The sequence below is a fragment of the Haliotis cracherodii genome, unplaced genomic scaffold (assembly GCF_022045235.1).
Source record: "Haliotis cracherodii isolate W230 unplaced genomic scaffold, xgHalCrac1.p SCAF_6, whole genome shotgun sequence".
Lineage (NCBI taxonomy): Eukaryota > Metazoa > Mollusca > Gastropoda > Lepetellida > Haliotidae > Haliotis > Haliotis cracherodii.
This window is the reverse complement of record NW_027266319.1, coordinates 16,220,336-16,233,695: the sequence shown is the minus strand read 5'-3', so window position 1 is coordinate 16,233,695 and position 13,360 is coordinate 16,220,336. Positions and strand designations below refer to the sequence as shown.

The following is a 13,360-nucleotide window of genomic DNA, read 5'->3' as shown; positions in this document are numbered from 1 at the left end:
CATATTGGTTAATCATGTCATTTAGATAGTCAGTGTAATTTGTTTATAACAATGTCATGTGTTGGGCGCAAAAGACCTACTTCTTGTCCAAGTACTGGTCGCCCTGAAACTAAATCACCACCAGTATCCACAGTGACTGCTTGTTTGCCCATGTTTGCTGTAGGGCTCTGAATAAATACATAAATAACATCGTTATAATTTCGTTTATTTTTTTGTGTTTTATGTATGATTTCATGTCGATGAAAGTATTTTTGTTAGTCTTAATTGAATTTTATTTCTTTTACATAGTTTACAGTAGTGCTAGATACCGGCTATAAACGTTAACTTTGTCATATTTTCACGACAGTTTTTAAGAATGAGCACAAATAAATGCTTATCTAATCACGCCAACGTGCCTCCAGGCATTTATCAACCGAATAATAGAATGTACTCTAGGCTATATATGTGACGCCCCACATCTGTTGCGCGCCTGAAACGACAACGAGAGCTTGAAAGCGGAATGAGGAAATCAATACAAAGCTATATGCAACATACTTCTCTTCACGCTACGTGTTAATACACAACCTTTAACCTCCGGGTTTTAGCTAGTCAAGTCTGTCATGACTCTATCACGGGACCTATTCACACGACACACCCTGCCGTGAGGATGGAAACAGGTGATAACACTGCCCCTGTTGATAATGGACGAAAAGGGAGTGAGACAGGGCGGAGTGCTAACCCCAGGTTTGTTTATGTATTATCAATATTCGCGACACTCGGCGGCTTTCTGTTCGGCTACGACACAGGGATCGTTTCCGGGTCTATGCTCTTAATCAGGCCATATTTCAAGCTAGATACAATATGGACGGAGGTGATAGTAAGTGGGACGGTTGCTTCGGCGGCCGTCTTTTCCGTGTGTGGTGGATACCTGGCAGATTATGTTGGGAGAAGGAGAACTATCATGGCGGCTAGTGTGGTGTTCACTATGGGCGCTGTGGTCATGGGTGCCGCTCCAGACAAGGAGGTTCTGCTGGTTGGGAGAATCATCATAGGAATCGGCATAGGTATGTTCTGTAGTTCACCAATACAAAATAATTTTGTTAGATTTATATATCGATGAATTTATTTTTGTTTTAGCATATATTTTTTACATATTTCTGAATAGTACTAAGAAAGAGAGCTCATGTCTTGTGGTTATACACCACTGTCATTGGGAGGGGAGAGGACGTGGGGAACTGGGATTTTGTCTAGAGATTATATATATATATATATATATATACAGCTGCAAAACCAGAATTTTCGTGGGCAATATGTTTTTTTTTCTATAAAATCCTACCCCATCCCCAGAATATGAAACGGTCGGTTCCTCAAAATGCTATATACCTCGATCGTGCCATAAACAAGTCCTGGTGAATATAACTAAAAAAACAGTAACTCTGTATACAGCTCGTCGCCTTTATTTCTGTATCTAACCACGTGGAACAACATATCTATTACCATGATTGCTCGGCCATGTTCGTTCAAAATTAAATGAAACGGCATTTATTTGGTTAGTTGTTTTGCGATAGGTCAGCGTTTTTGTCTCCTGGCCATGACTCAGCCATTTTCTTAGAAAATGAAATGAAACTTGGTATGTGTGTAGTCAGTAGTGGAGCTCAACACGTATGCACTTTGACCAAGATCCTAAATTTTCTAAATATGCATTTCCTGTAAACATCTTCTCTTCCGAAACCATACGACCAATGTAGGTGTAATTTCACATGCTTTTTCTAATAAAAGAAAAGAAAATAGTGGTCGGTTTGTTTATTGAGTATAAATATATGCTAAGCTTATACTCATTTTCAGTTTTGCTGACATGAGTGATCTTCTTATTATGTAATTTGTATTTTTTCTTGCCCTTAAAATTTGGATGTTAACATAAATGTAATTAAAATGTAAAAGAACGGTATTTACATAAGCCAGTTAGGCCTGTTTACCAAATAATCGTTACAAGTTAAGTTGAATAAAATAAGTTGAAACTACATGCTTTTTCCTACCATTCTTACCATCTGAACATGTTGAAAAATTCTAATCCGATTATTAATATGGCCGCCATTTTGGTAAAAAAATGGTATTTGTTTAATTTTTTTCTTCTTCAATATTAGTTGTTTTTTTATATATATTTTGACCTTGTTTAGACCTTGCTCTTAAATTATTTAAAATTACATATTAAATTTTATAAATTGCTTCTCTTAAACGGCCAGACTGAGGGAGCTGAACATTATATTTTGATTTTGCATAGTATTTATGCTGAACATAACTATCAACACTGACAGCGTTGTGGATGTCTTTGATGACAGTCATGTTAAACTGCTGACCACATACCCAAGACCCCCTCGGGGTGGTTTCACTTTGCCAGCAGCTATTGTTGTAGTTTAAAAATCAGTAGCCCGTGATAATCTGTACAACAATGGGGATTAACACGATAGACTGTTTCACTTTCACTGACCGCCTCTGTGGTCTTGTGGTAGGGCGTCCGCCCGGAGAGCGGAAGGTCCGGGGTTCGATCATACCAAAAGACGTTAAAAGATGGTCCTTATTGTGACCCTGTCAGACACTAGGCATTGAGGGGCTAAAACAAGGACTGGTCGGCTCGGAGTCAGTATACTGTGTCTGAGTGGGGTATTCATGTTAAACTGCGGCATGGTATCTCAGTGAGCTGGCACTATAAATCGGCATCAGTCCGGACTAGTACAAACACAGACACAAGCGTGCAGACACGTCGCTATATAAGTGCAATAATCTTGGACGCGACGTTAAACCCAATTTCACCTCACATATCCAGGTGAGTTATAGAACCGTGGCGCTATTTCTCCCTTTATGTCTGAGTGTGTTTACATGAAGTTGTTTGGACCAGAAAATTAACATTTTTATTTTGCTCGTAATAAATACTATCCCGTATATATTGTACCGATTGGATAATGATTTGCAGTATTTCTTATTACTATGGACAGTGAATATAAGAGACAAAAATATGATATTGTGTTTATGTAATATTTCATAAAACGCTGCAGTTTGCGTGCAGAGTTGCGTCCCTTGAACGCGCCAGAAACCTCTGATTGTGGTTTCGAATCCCGGTTAGCCCCGAAACTGTATTCACGTATAGAATGTATAACATGTCTGCTTGTCAGGGTTTGCTTCGGTGACAGTTCCTGTGTACGTGGCGGAAGTGGCGCCTAGCAACATCCGGGGAACGCTGGTGACCTTGAACCAGCTCTTCATAACCATCGGCATCCTCGTCTCCTCCATCATCGCCGGTGCCTTCAGTGACCTCCCAGACACAGGATGGAGGTGATTATTTTCTTGAGCCATTACAGGATAGAAATTTTAAGATAAGTTCTTAAGACAACCCTTGTGGTCTCTTTCAATCTTGTTATATATGAACGGTTGGATAATTGGAAAATGCGCTGCGTAAATTATTAATATGATGGTACCTTTGCTTGACCCAGACATTTTGTTCTCCCGTCATCAGTTACAGTGTCCAATTTATCTTCGAGTAGAAACATCATTGTTGACGCTGTATAGTAATTATACTGATGAGGCTGTGACGCACCCACGTTTTATACTGTTGACGCTATGACGCGCACACGTAAATGCTGTTGACGCTGTGACACGTCCTGTAGCAATGCTGTTGACGCTTTGATGACTTGCAGCAAGGCTGTTGATGCTTGTGAAGCCCATGTAGCAGCACTCTTGTTGACGCTATGACGCCCTGTAACAATGTTGTTACACTATGACGCCGTGTTGTTAATGCTATGACGCCCTGTAGCAATGCTGTAACACTATGACGCCGTGTTGTTAATGCTATGACGCCCTGTAGCAAATGCAGTTGACCCTGGGACGCCCTGTAATAATGCAGTTGACCCTGGGACCCCCTGTAACAATGCAGTTGACCCTGGGACGCCCTGTAATAATGCCGTTGACCCTGTGACGCCCTGTAACAAATGCCGTTGACCCTGTGATGCCCTGTAACAATGCAGTTGACCCTGTGATGCCCTGTAACATTGTAGTTGCCACTGTGACGCCCTGTAACAATGCAGTTGCCACTGTGACGCCCTGTAACAATGCAGTTGACCCTGGGATGCCCTGTAACAATGCAGTTGCCACTGTGACGTCCTGTAACATTGTAGTTGCCACTGTGACGCCCAGTAACAATGCAGTTGCCACTGTGACGCCCTGTAACAATGCAGTTGACCATGGGACGTCCTGTAACAATGCAGATGACCCTGGGACGCCAGTAACAATGCAGTTGCCACTGTGACGCCCTGTAACAATGCAGTTGACCCTGGGACGCCAGTAACAATGCAGTTGACCCTGGGACGCCAGTAACAATGCAGTTGCCACTGTGACGCCCTGTAACAATGCAGTTGACCCTGGGACGCCAGTAACAATGCAGTTGACCCTGGGACGCCAGTAACAATGCAGTTGCCACTGTGACGCCCTGTAACAATGCAGTTGACCCTGGGACGCCCAGTAACAATGCAGTTGACCCTGGGACGCCAGTAACAATGCAGTTGCCACTGTGACGCCCTGTAACAATGCAGTTGACCCTGGGACGCCGGTAACAATGCAGTTGACCCTGGGACGTCCTGTAACAATGCAGTTGACCCTGGGACGCCAGTAACAATGCAGTTGACCCTGGGACGTCCTGTAACATTGCAGTTGACCCTGGGACGCCCTGTAACACATTAGCTGACGCTTTGAAGCCCCGTAACAATGCAGTTGACACTTTGAAAAGTCTGTTGTCAAAAAGCCAACATGCAGAAAAACAGATCTATCACCCTTCCGTTGAACCTGAACTTTACTTCCGCGTCAAACATGTGCAGATTAATCCAGGCAATGCAGAAAGGGTTGTTCAAGTTTGAACGCGGAATATTAAATCTGTATCTTTAAAAATAGTGTCATGTCGTTAGATAAGCAACGAGGAAGGAGATGTTTAACAAAAGTAATAAAAATATTTTGCGTCAGGCATATCAAATTGCGATATAATTATCATAATGCATAATTCATGCAACATGCAGAGTGGAATTATGGAAACAGTATGTAGTTGTTATCCACTGTTAGCTACAGTCTGGGATAAATCCTGGGTGCCATTGGCTTTCTCAATGATACACAACATACATTGGTCAAAACACCCGTTGCAAACTATCTAAAGTTAGCAACCCCAGGTTTTTCGTGAACTGAATTTGTCCGCTTGAAATCGCCCACGATTAGCTATAACCATATGTCATAACAATGTACTACAGCCATGTGATATAACATGGTACTATATAATCATGTGCTAGAACCAGGCTTTATAACGAGATGTGTTTCCGTGTTCGTCAAGGTACATGCTGGGTCTTGCTGCTGTCCCCGGTATTGTGCAGTTTGTAGGGTTCCTCTTCCTCCCGGAGAGCCCACACTGGATGATTGATTCAGGGCACGTGGAAAAGGCTCGCAAAATTCTGATGCAGGTTCGCGGAACGCCAGATGTCGAGGAAGAAATGACTGCCATTAAACAGAAGCTGGAGGAGTCCAAGAAAGCCTCTTCATTCAGTGAGAACTCATACATTATCAAGATTGATACCAAGGACGACAAAGACGGCCTGTTAATAAACCAGCATCTTCCTGAGGCAAGGGCGTTGACTGACTATTAAAGTCCAGTTTCCACCCTTGCCGAACTAGGCTGAAATTTGCAGGCTCGAACGTAGCCCCACCACTAGCTATTACGAGTTGTGTCCCTTCTATGTCCCTCCTATTGACCAATCAGATTCCATCTCTCATATCACTTGCATTTCCTTCAAACAAAATGGTGGCGCCCAGTCAAGATGGTCTGATCGATAATCAAGATCTCTATTGTAATAAAACAGGTCTTACCCCACAAAGTGCATCAAATAACTTGAGCACAAAAACATTGTCATTGACGGTACACGTGCTTTGCAAATCCTGCAGTCGACCGAAATCTGCATATTGAAATCCATGTTGTCAATACGATTTTGATGCAAAGACTCGTTAGTCCAGCCAAAGTGTAACTTACAGCCAAGTTCGGCAAGGGTGGAAACTAGACTTGTATAGTCAGTTAACTCCCTTGTCTTGGGAAGATGATAAACCAGATACATTGGAATGACGTAAAACATGAGAGTATTTACATGTCAAAGAAATTCCCACTTTCAAAAGTACAGTAATTACTTCAAATATACCATCACGTAACAATTATCCTCAATATAAGTCACCCATGAAGATTCCGGGGTAGAATAGGTCTTCAGCAACCCATGCTTGCTGTAAAAGGTGACTATGCTTGTCTGAAGGGCGACTAACGGGATCGGGTGGTCAGGCTCGCTGACTTGGTTGATGCATGTCATCGATCCCAATTGCGTGGATCGATGCTCATGATATTAATCACTGGATTGTCCGGTCCAGACTCGATTATTTACAGACCGCCGTCATATAGCTGGAATATTGCTGAGTGCGGCGTTAAATAACAAACCAACCAACCAACCTCTCAAAATAAGTGTTTTCCATGACGTTAGTGATTTTTCAATGTTACGTCAACGGGTGTCACCGTTACGTCAAATGGTTTTTATGTTACGTCAAGTGCTTTGAATGTTACGTCAAATGCTTTAAATGTTATGTCAAGTGCTCTTAATATTACGTCAAGTGGTTTTAATGTTACGTCAAGTGCTCTTAATATTACGTCAAGTGGTTTTTTATGTTACGTCAAGTGCTTTAAGTTGCATCATTGGAATACTCGGTTTTACCAAATTTAGGTACCTTTGTTTTCTTTTAAATGACTTGCACCCTGGATTGTATGTTCAATAACCCATAATATTAGATAACAGCAATTTTTTGCGCTCTTGGATAAATGTTGCCAAATGCTTTGGCTATTCGTTCAATTAGTACACATGTACACTCTTTGATTGCTTGGTTTTTTTAAAAAGTTTGCTTAAAGAATGACTTGGCTGAAACAAATTGGCAGTTCCAACAAATATGACAATGTTCAAACAGATCTGAGTTTCTGAGATCTTAGTCGCGACAAGCATGGGTTGCTAAAGAGCTATTCTAACCCGAGTGTTCACGGGCCTCTTGGCCTATGATACATTGTAGGGTAAGATCGGTCGTAACGCTGCGAACGTTTTGTAGATCGGCACCCTGGTTGTTATATACAGGTGTAATGTTGTCCCACCCATGTTTCAGATAACGGGTTTATACTGACCCGGGTGCTGACAACCTCTCACGTCAGGCGGAGTCTGTTTGTGGGTGCTGGCCTCCAGTTCTTCCAACAAGTCTGCGGTATCAACACTGTGATGTAAGTATAGGCGTAGCTTGTACACAACAGAAGCTTCATCCGGGACAGTACATTGTTTAATCAGGGTAATTCCTAATCAGGATTTCGACAGATTGACATACAGTAATCTACTCAAAGGGACCACTAGGTTAGTTCGTTATAACCGCAGTTTGTTATAGTGAGTGAGTGAGTATGGTTTTACGCCGCTTTTAGCAATATTCCGGCGATATCACGGCGGGGGATACCATAAATGGGCTTCACGCAATGTGCCCATGTCGTGAATCGAACCCGGGTCTTGGGCGTGACGAGCGAACGCTTTAACCACTAGGCTAACCGACCGCCCCGCAGTTCGTTATAAGCATAATTTGATATATATACATATATATGTAGCATAAATACAGCAAATGGCCGGGGAAACACAGTTAGTTATATCCGTTTTTCGTTATAAGCGTGTTCGTTATCAACGCAGACATGGAGGGGGGTGGCAGCACTAGAAACACTGGATGCCCTTAAATCAACGTTATGTGAAAAATAGTTAAAAATTGTTCAGCCCCTCCTTTCAAAGACAGAATTGTATGTATGTCACAACCCTGTGTCAACGACCGATCTTCAGTCATCCATTCTAATTATTTTTATTATAATTTTTATTATTAATCGGCTGATTATGGAGGATGGTAATTCCTTGGCGTTGACGTTATGAAGTTATGTAACTAACGCTGAACGTCACTCAGTAAGGGGAAACTCTTCGTCTTGACATTGCTTTGGTCATTTGTTCGTCGTAATCGCTGTTAACCTTTTCTAAAACTGGTTTGGTTATGATTTTATGCATCGTGGGAAGGAAATCAACGAAACAAAACCTATTCATGCGTGTTATATCATGCATTACTCAGCACAGAATAATATGAAACATGTAAGATGTAATCCTCACTGGTTTGTCCCCATATTCAGCTACTACAGTGCGACTATCATGAGGATGGCCGGCTTCACCGTGCAGCACGCTATCTGGCTGGTTGTGGCACCCAACGCAGTTAACTTCCTGGCCACATTCATCGGCATGTACCTGGTGGACAGGCTGGGCAGGAAGGTGTTGCTCCTCTGTAGCTTCGTGGGTGCGTAGACGTGTTGTCTGGGGTGGGGACGGATGGGATGGATGACTGACAGGGTGGAGCACAGAGGGGTGGTGGACAGATGGGATGGATGACTGACGGGGTGGAGCACAGAGGGGTGGTGGACAGATGGGATGGATGACTGACGGGGTGGAGCACAGAGGGGTGGTGGACAGATGGGATGGATGACTGACGGGGTGGAGCACAGAGGGGCGGTGGGCAGGAAGGTGTTCCTCCCTGTAGCTTCGTGGGTGCGTAGACGTGTTGTCTTGGCTGGGGACGGATGGGATGGATGACTGACGGGGTGGAGCACAGAGGGGTGGTGGACAGGCTGGGCAGGAAGGTGTTGCTCCTCTGTAGCTTCGTGGGTGCGTAGACGTGTTGTCTGGGGTGGGGACAGATGGGATGGGTGACTGAGGGATGGGGGACGGATGGGATGGATGACTGAGGGATGGGGGACGGATGGGATGGATGACTGACGGGGTGGAGCACAGAGGGGGTGGCAGACAGATGGGTTGGATGACTGAGGGGGTTGGGACAGATGGGAAGGATGAATGACGGGTGGAGCACAGAGTGGGGTGGCAGACAGATGGGAAGGATGAATGAGGGGGTGGGGACAGATGGGATGGATGACTGAGGGGGTGGAGCACAGAGGGGTGGGCGACAGATGGGGTTGAGCATAGAGGTGGTGGAGCATGTATAGATTAACATGTTTATAAACTCTCTTATCTCGGAGGAAATGGATAATACATATCATAATACACATTCTTGCATCTTCTCCAGGTGTGTTCGTCTCCCTTGGTGTCCTGGCTACCGGCTTTCAACTTTCCTCCATTAATGCCCCACCAATCAACGTCACGGAGACATTCAACAATGAGACCTATACCGGTGCTTGTAACAAACTGTACAGGTAACCTCTACTTCACTCACCTGTGTAACACTGTATCGTCATCAGTACAAGTATATCGATGTCGAGCTAGAATTTGTCCTCGGACAGATGAACACCATATATGCCGTTCAGAACACCGCCAGTTGTCCACAGTCACAAGACGTACAATAGTAGAGATGCCTTCAAGGCCCATGTTTTGCAATTGTCGACTGTTTTTGTTCAGTATGTTTTCAAATAGACGACCCTCTGGTTTAAATATTTATCGCTTATTTTCCGTCATGATAATTATTGTTGAAATAATTGAAGAATCGGTGTTACATATGTTATGTGTCGATCCCCAAACTGAAACAATATATTAACCCAGAAATCCGAACGTAAAAGAACGCGTGAAACCAACAAACAACCAACAAATGGTATACAATCAACAATTGTGTTACAAAATTAACTAGGTTTACAAATCAATACAAATTACTACACATATGAGATGTGAGATGACAGGCAGGCGTAGCTTAGTCTAACGAGCTTCCAGCACTATCCACACAGTGCTTGACCCGTCACTAGAAAATCACAGAATATTCCACGTTTCTATAACGCTTGACATCCACCCATGCTATTCCGGAAGTTTTCAGATAATTCTAGCCATTTGTGACTAATATAACTCGTGTTATTCCGGGACAAGCTTCGTACAGGTTACGGAAAGGGGTGAGTGGTGACGAACGCTAAAGATAATAACCACACAACTGCTTACTTTAAATAGTACTACATTCCTGACAACTAATCAATGTCCAAGTACAGTGCAATGAACTTCTACTGAATCTCAACAGAAACAATGTGATACAGTTACAATCATTGTTTAACAATAAATTACACTGCCATAAAACACATAGCTCACCTTCTGTGTCAGATGTGAACACATGGCGTCCATGTAACACTACATTGCTTCGCCACAGGTCTCTATAAACTTACGGCACATATTTGGTATATTTTCACGTGATAGGCACATGAGTCGGAAAGCCCACAATTAATGGCAGTTCTATTTCATGTCCTCAGCAACTGCGATGAGTGCACCACCAACACCGACTGCGGCTTCTGCTACGACGTCTCCACAGATGGGTCATGTCTCCCTGTAGATTCTAACGACGAAGGCCGCTCATTGGTTGGCCGCTGTAATGCAAGTGACGAACCAGGGTCCGCCTTCACGTTCGCCTACGGGTATTGTCCGAACAACTACTCATGGATGCCTGTTTTCGGGATGGTGCTGTTTGTGTTCTCATTTGCACCAGGTGAGGCCAAAAGTGTATTTGCAAACACGACTTCCTGACACACAGCGCAATCATATCACTATCTGGAGGTGTAAGTGTATCTCGCGCAATTATGATAATATAGAGCAAGACTCCGTGCTACGCATGCTCAAAGTATGTCGTTATTATCAGGTCAATGTGCATGTGCACTAATTCTCAACTTCCTTGGGATTACACAACCCAAGATGAATTTAGGTGCCAGACATTTTCATGAACATTTTGAATTTTCCTTTTAGAAATTAATTAGCATGTAAATTTACTGTTGGTTTGTAATTTGAAAAAAAAATTACTTTAGGACCAACCACCGTTACAAAAATGACGATGTTGTTAGCATGTGCTTATGTTTCTTGCTTAAGGTCTTGGCCCAATACCGTGGACTGTAAACTCGGAGATTTATCCCCTGTGGGCACGTGGCACGTGCACGGCCCTAGCAGGTGCAACAAACTGGACATTCAACCTGCTCATCTCCCTCACGTTCTTGACCCTTACAGAGACCATTACCAAATATGGTGAGTCGCTTGTGCATTACCATATATAGGCAAATAAGACGACCTCCAGGTAGAGTATGACACATCTAAGGTTAATGTGTCCAGACCGTAACGGTAATAGGACTTTGCCCCTTTTGGCAACGCCTCCTTGCTTGCTGACTAGAAAGTCTGCTGTTTGAACCAGTCGAGGTATTAACTGATTGGGTGACTTGTCAGCTTATCGCCGGGGGAAAGAGAGACGCCAGTCGTAGATCATTACCAATTTGGTTAAATCTACGAACACGGAAAAAAGGCTAAAAGACTTAACTTGAAATATCATAATCGGATATAAACAGAGGTTCCAACCCGTTATTATCTTATCCTGGTGTGGTAAAAGGACGTAACTCTACACAGAGAATCGCGGCGCTCCTTGTGCCTCCTCATAGTATAAGGCACTGAATTCATAGTGACCACGAAAAGGCGGATGTCACATGTTTATTGTCTCAATTTACCCATGCTAGCTCACACGCGCACATTCTACATTCTGTCTTTTCAACATCTGTCGGAAGTGCCAATCACCGGGTCCTGCTCGTCATTTGTCAGCTCTCTATGAACAGAAGGCCTCAGTACGGTTCTAGTAGTTTGGGAGGTTCAATATGATGACCTTGTGCTCATGTGGTTGCACATGATTCTACAGGACCGTTAAGATCTCAATAGGATATCCTTGAGAATAACAACCTCTGTCATGAAGAATTAAGCATTCTTGTTTACATGTTGCTGGTTTGTTGTTTAACGCCGGACCCAGCAATATTCCAGCTATATGACAGCGGTCTGTAAATAATCGAGTCTGGACCAGACAATCCAGTGATTGACATCATGAGCATCAATCCACGTAATTTTGATACGATAACATCCATCAACCAAGTCAGCGAGCCTGACCACCCGATCCCGTTAGTCGCCTCTTCCAACAAGCATAATCGCCTTTTACGGTGTTTAACATGTAATATATAAATATCTTTTTAAAACATATTTAAAAAGTGTATGTGCATCAATGACGTGATTAGATTAAAACAAGAGCTGGAACTACAAATGCAACCATAGCTTAAAGCTTTCGATTTATTTGTTTACGTTTTCTGTAACACTTGTTTACTTTGCTCATAGGAACCTTCTGGCTGTATGCTGGCATGTGCGTGGTCGGGTTTGTCTTCGTTTTAATATTCCTTCCAGAGACTAAGGACAAAAGTCTTGAAGAAGTGGAACAGTTATTTATGACTTCCGGGTCACGTGAGGAGAAGATTCACTTCCTGCACGCAGACGCACTGAGCAAGCAATACACCCCCGCAACGGCAGATAAAGAAACCGCGTTAGGTTCGGATGCTTGACAAAACTAGCTCTATTGTTGTTGCTCATGTTACTTTTACTGCTGAACCCATTATTATCAACGTCTGTGATAAGCAAAGTTATGACCACATATTTTTATAGATATCAATAGTTATATCTATGTTTATATATATTATATATAATATGTGCACACCTATGGTTGTTGCAATTCTGATACCCAAAGAAACGTTGCTGATTGGAATCAATGTGGAATTGTTTTGTTCCGACTGCAATCAACCAGTGCATCGGGACCTGTGAAGATCCGGGATAGAACAGGTCTTCAGCAACCCATGCTTGTCGTAAGAGGCGACTAACGGGATCAGGTGGTCAGGCTGATGGATGTCATCGTATCCCAATTCCTTGGATCGATCTCATGATGTCAATCACTGGGTTGTCTGGTCCAGACTCGATTATTTACAGAACGCCGTCATATAGCTGGAATATTGCTGAATGCGGCGTTAAACAAGAAACAAACAAACACCCTGTTCCAGAAATGAGTGTTATGCTGGAACAAGTGCATCACCTTGTCTGAACCAGAGCATCACTTGGATCGGAACAACTCGACTTGGATTTTAAATTATAATTTGTTTAAAACAAAACACACTCTCGAACAAATGATCAATTTCTTGTATGATTATGCTTGATGATGTATGTTGACAATCAAACATGAGATTTATTTTAAAGATTTCATAAAGTGCAGCCTCAAATAATACTAAAGTGTCCACACTATTTTCCAAGCCTCCATTTGGCTATTTAATTACAGTAATCACAGATCATTGAGAGTCGAATGCACTTGACAATGCTCTCGCTAAATTACCACAACCATGGCAACAGCCGACAGCTGATACAGCCATTCATTACTATTGTCATATGAATACAAGCCTACATAGTGCGGAATTGTTCCTGACGTAACGATAAACGTGGACATCATAGAA

General features: G+C 42.9%; 1 protein-coding gene across 1 annotated transcript; it reads left to right on the top strand.

Moving 5' to 3' along the window:
- Positions 1-492: 492 nt before the first annotated feature.
- LOC139445689 (proton myo-inositol cotransporter-like) lies at positions 493-12,506 on the top strand. The gene is made up of 9 exons (XM_071226878.1): positions 493-1,043; positions 3,150-3,309; positions 5,345-5,553; positions 7,192-7,303; positions 8,231-8,391; positions 9,172-9,298; positions 10,328-10,560; positions 10,935-11,087; positions 12,207-12,506. The coding sequence occupies exons 1-9, from the start codon at positions 647-649 to the stop codon at positions 12,425-12,427; spliced, it is 1,773 nt and encodes a 590-aa protein (XP_071082979.1). The 5' UTR covers positions 493-646; the 3' UTR covers positions 12,428-12,506.
- The last annotated feature ends 854 nt before the right edge of the window (positions 12,507-13,360 follow it).

Coding starts and splice junctions, on each gene's coding strand:
- LOC139445689 (XM_071226878.1), top strand. CDS start 647: ATGGAAACAGGTGATAACACTGCCCCTGTTGATAATGGACGAAAAGGG. Junction 7,304..8,230: donor TGCGGTATCAACACTGTGAT/GTAAGTATAGGC, acceptor CCCCATATTCAG/CTACTACAGTGCGACTATCA. Junction 8,392..9,171: donor GCTCCTCTGTAGCTTCGTGG/GTGCGTAGACGT, acceptor CATCTTCTCCAG/GTGTGTTCGTCTCCCTTGGT.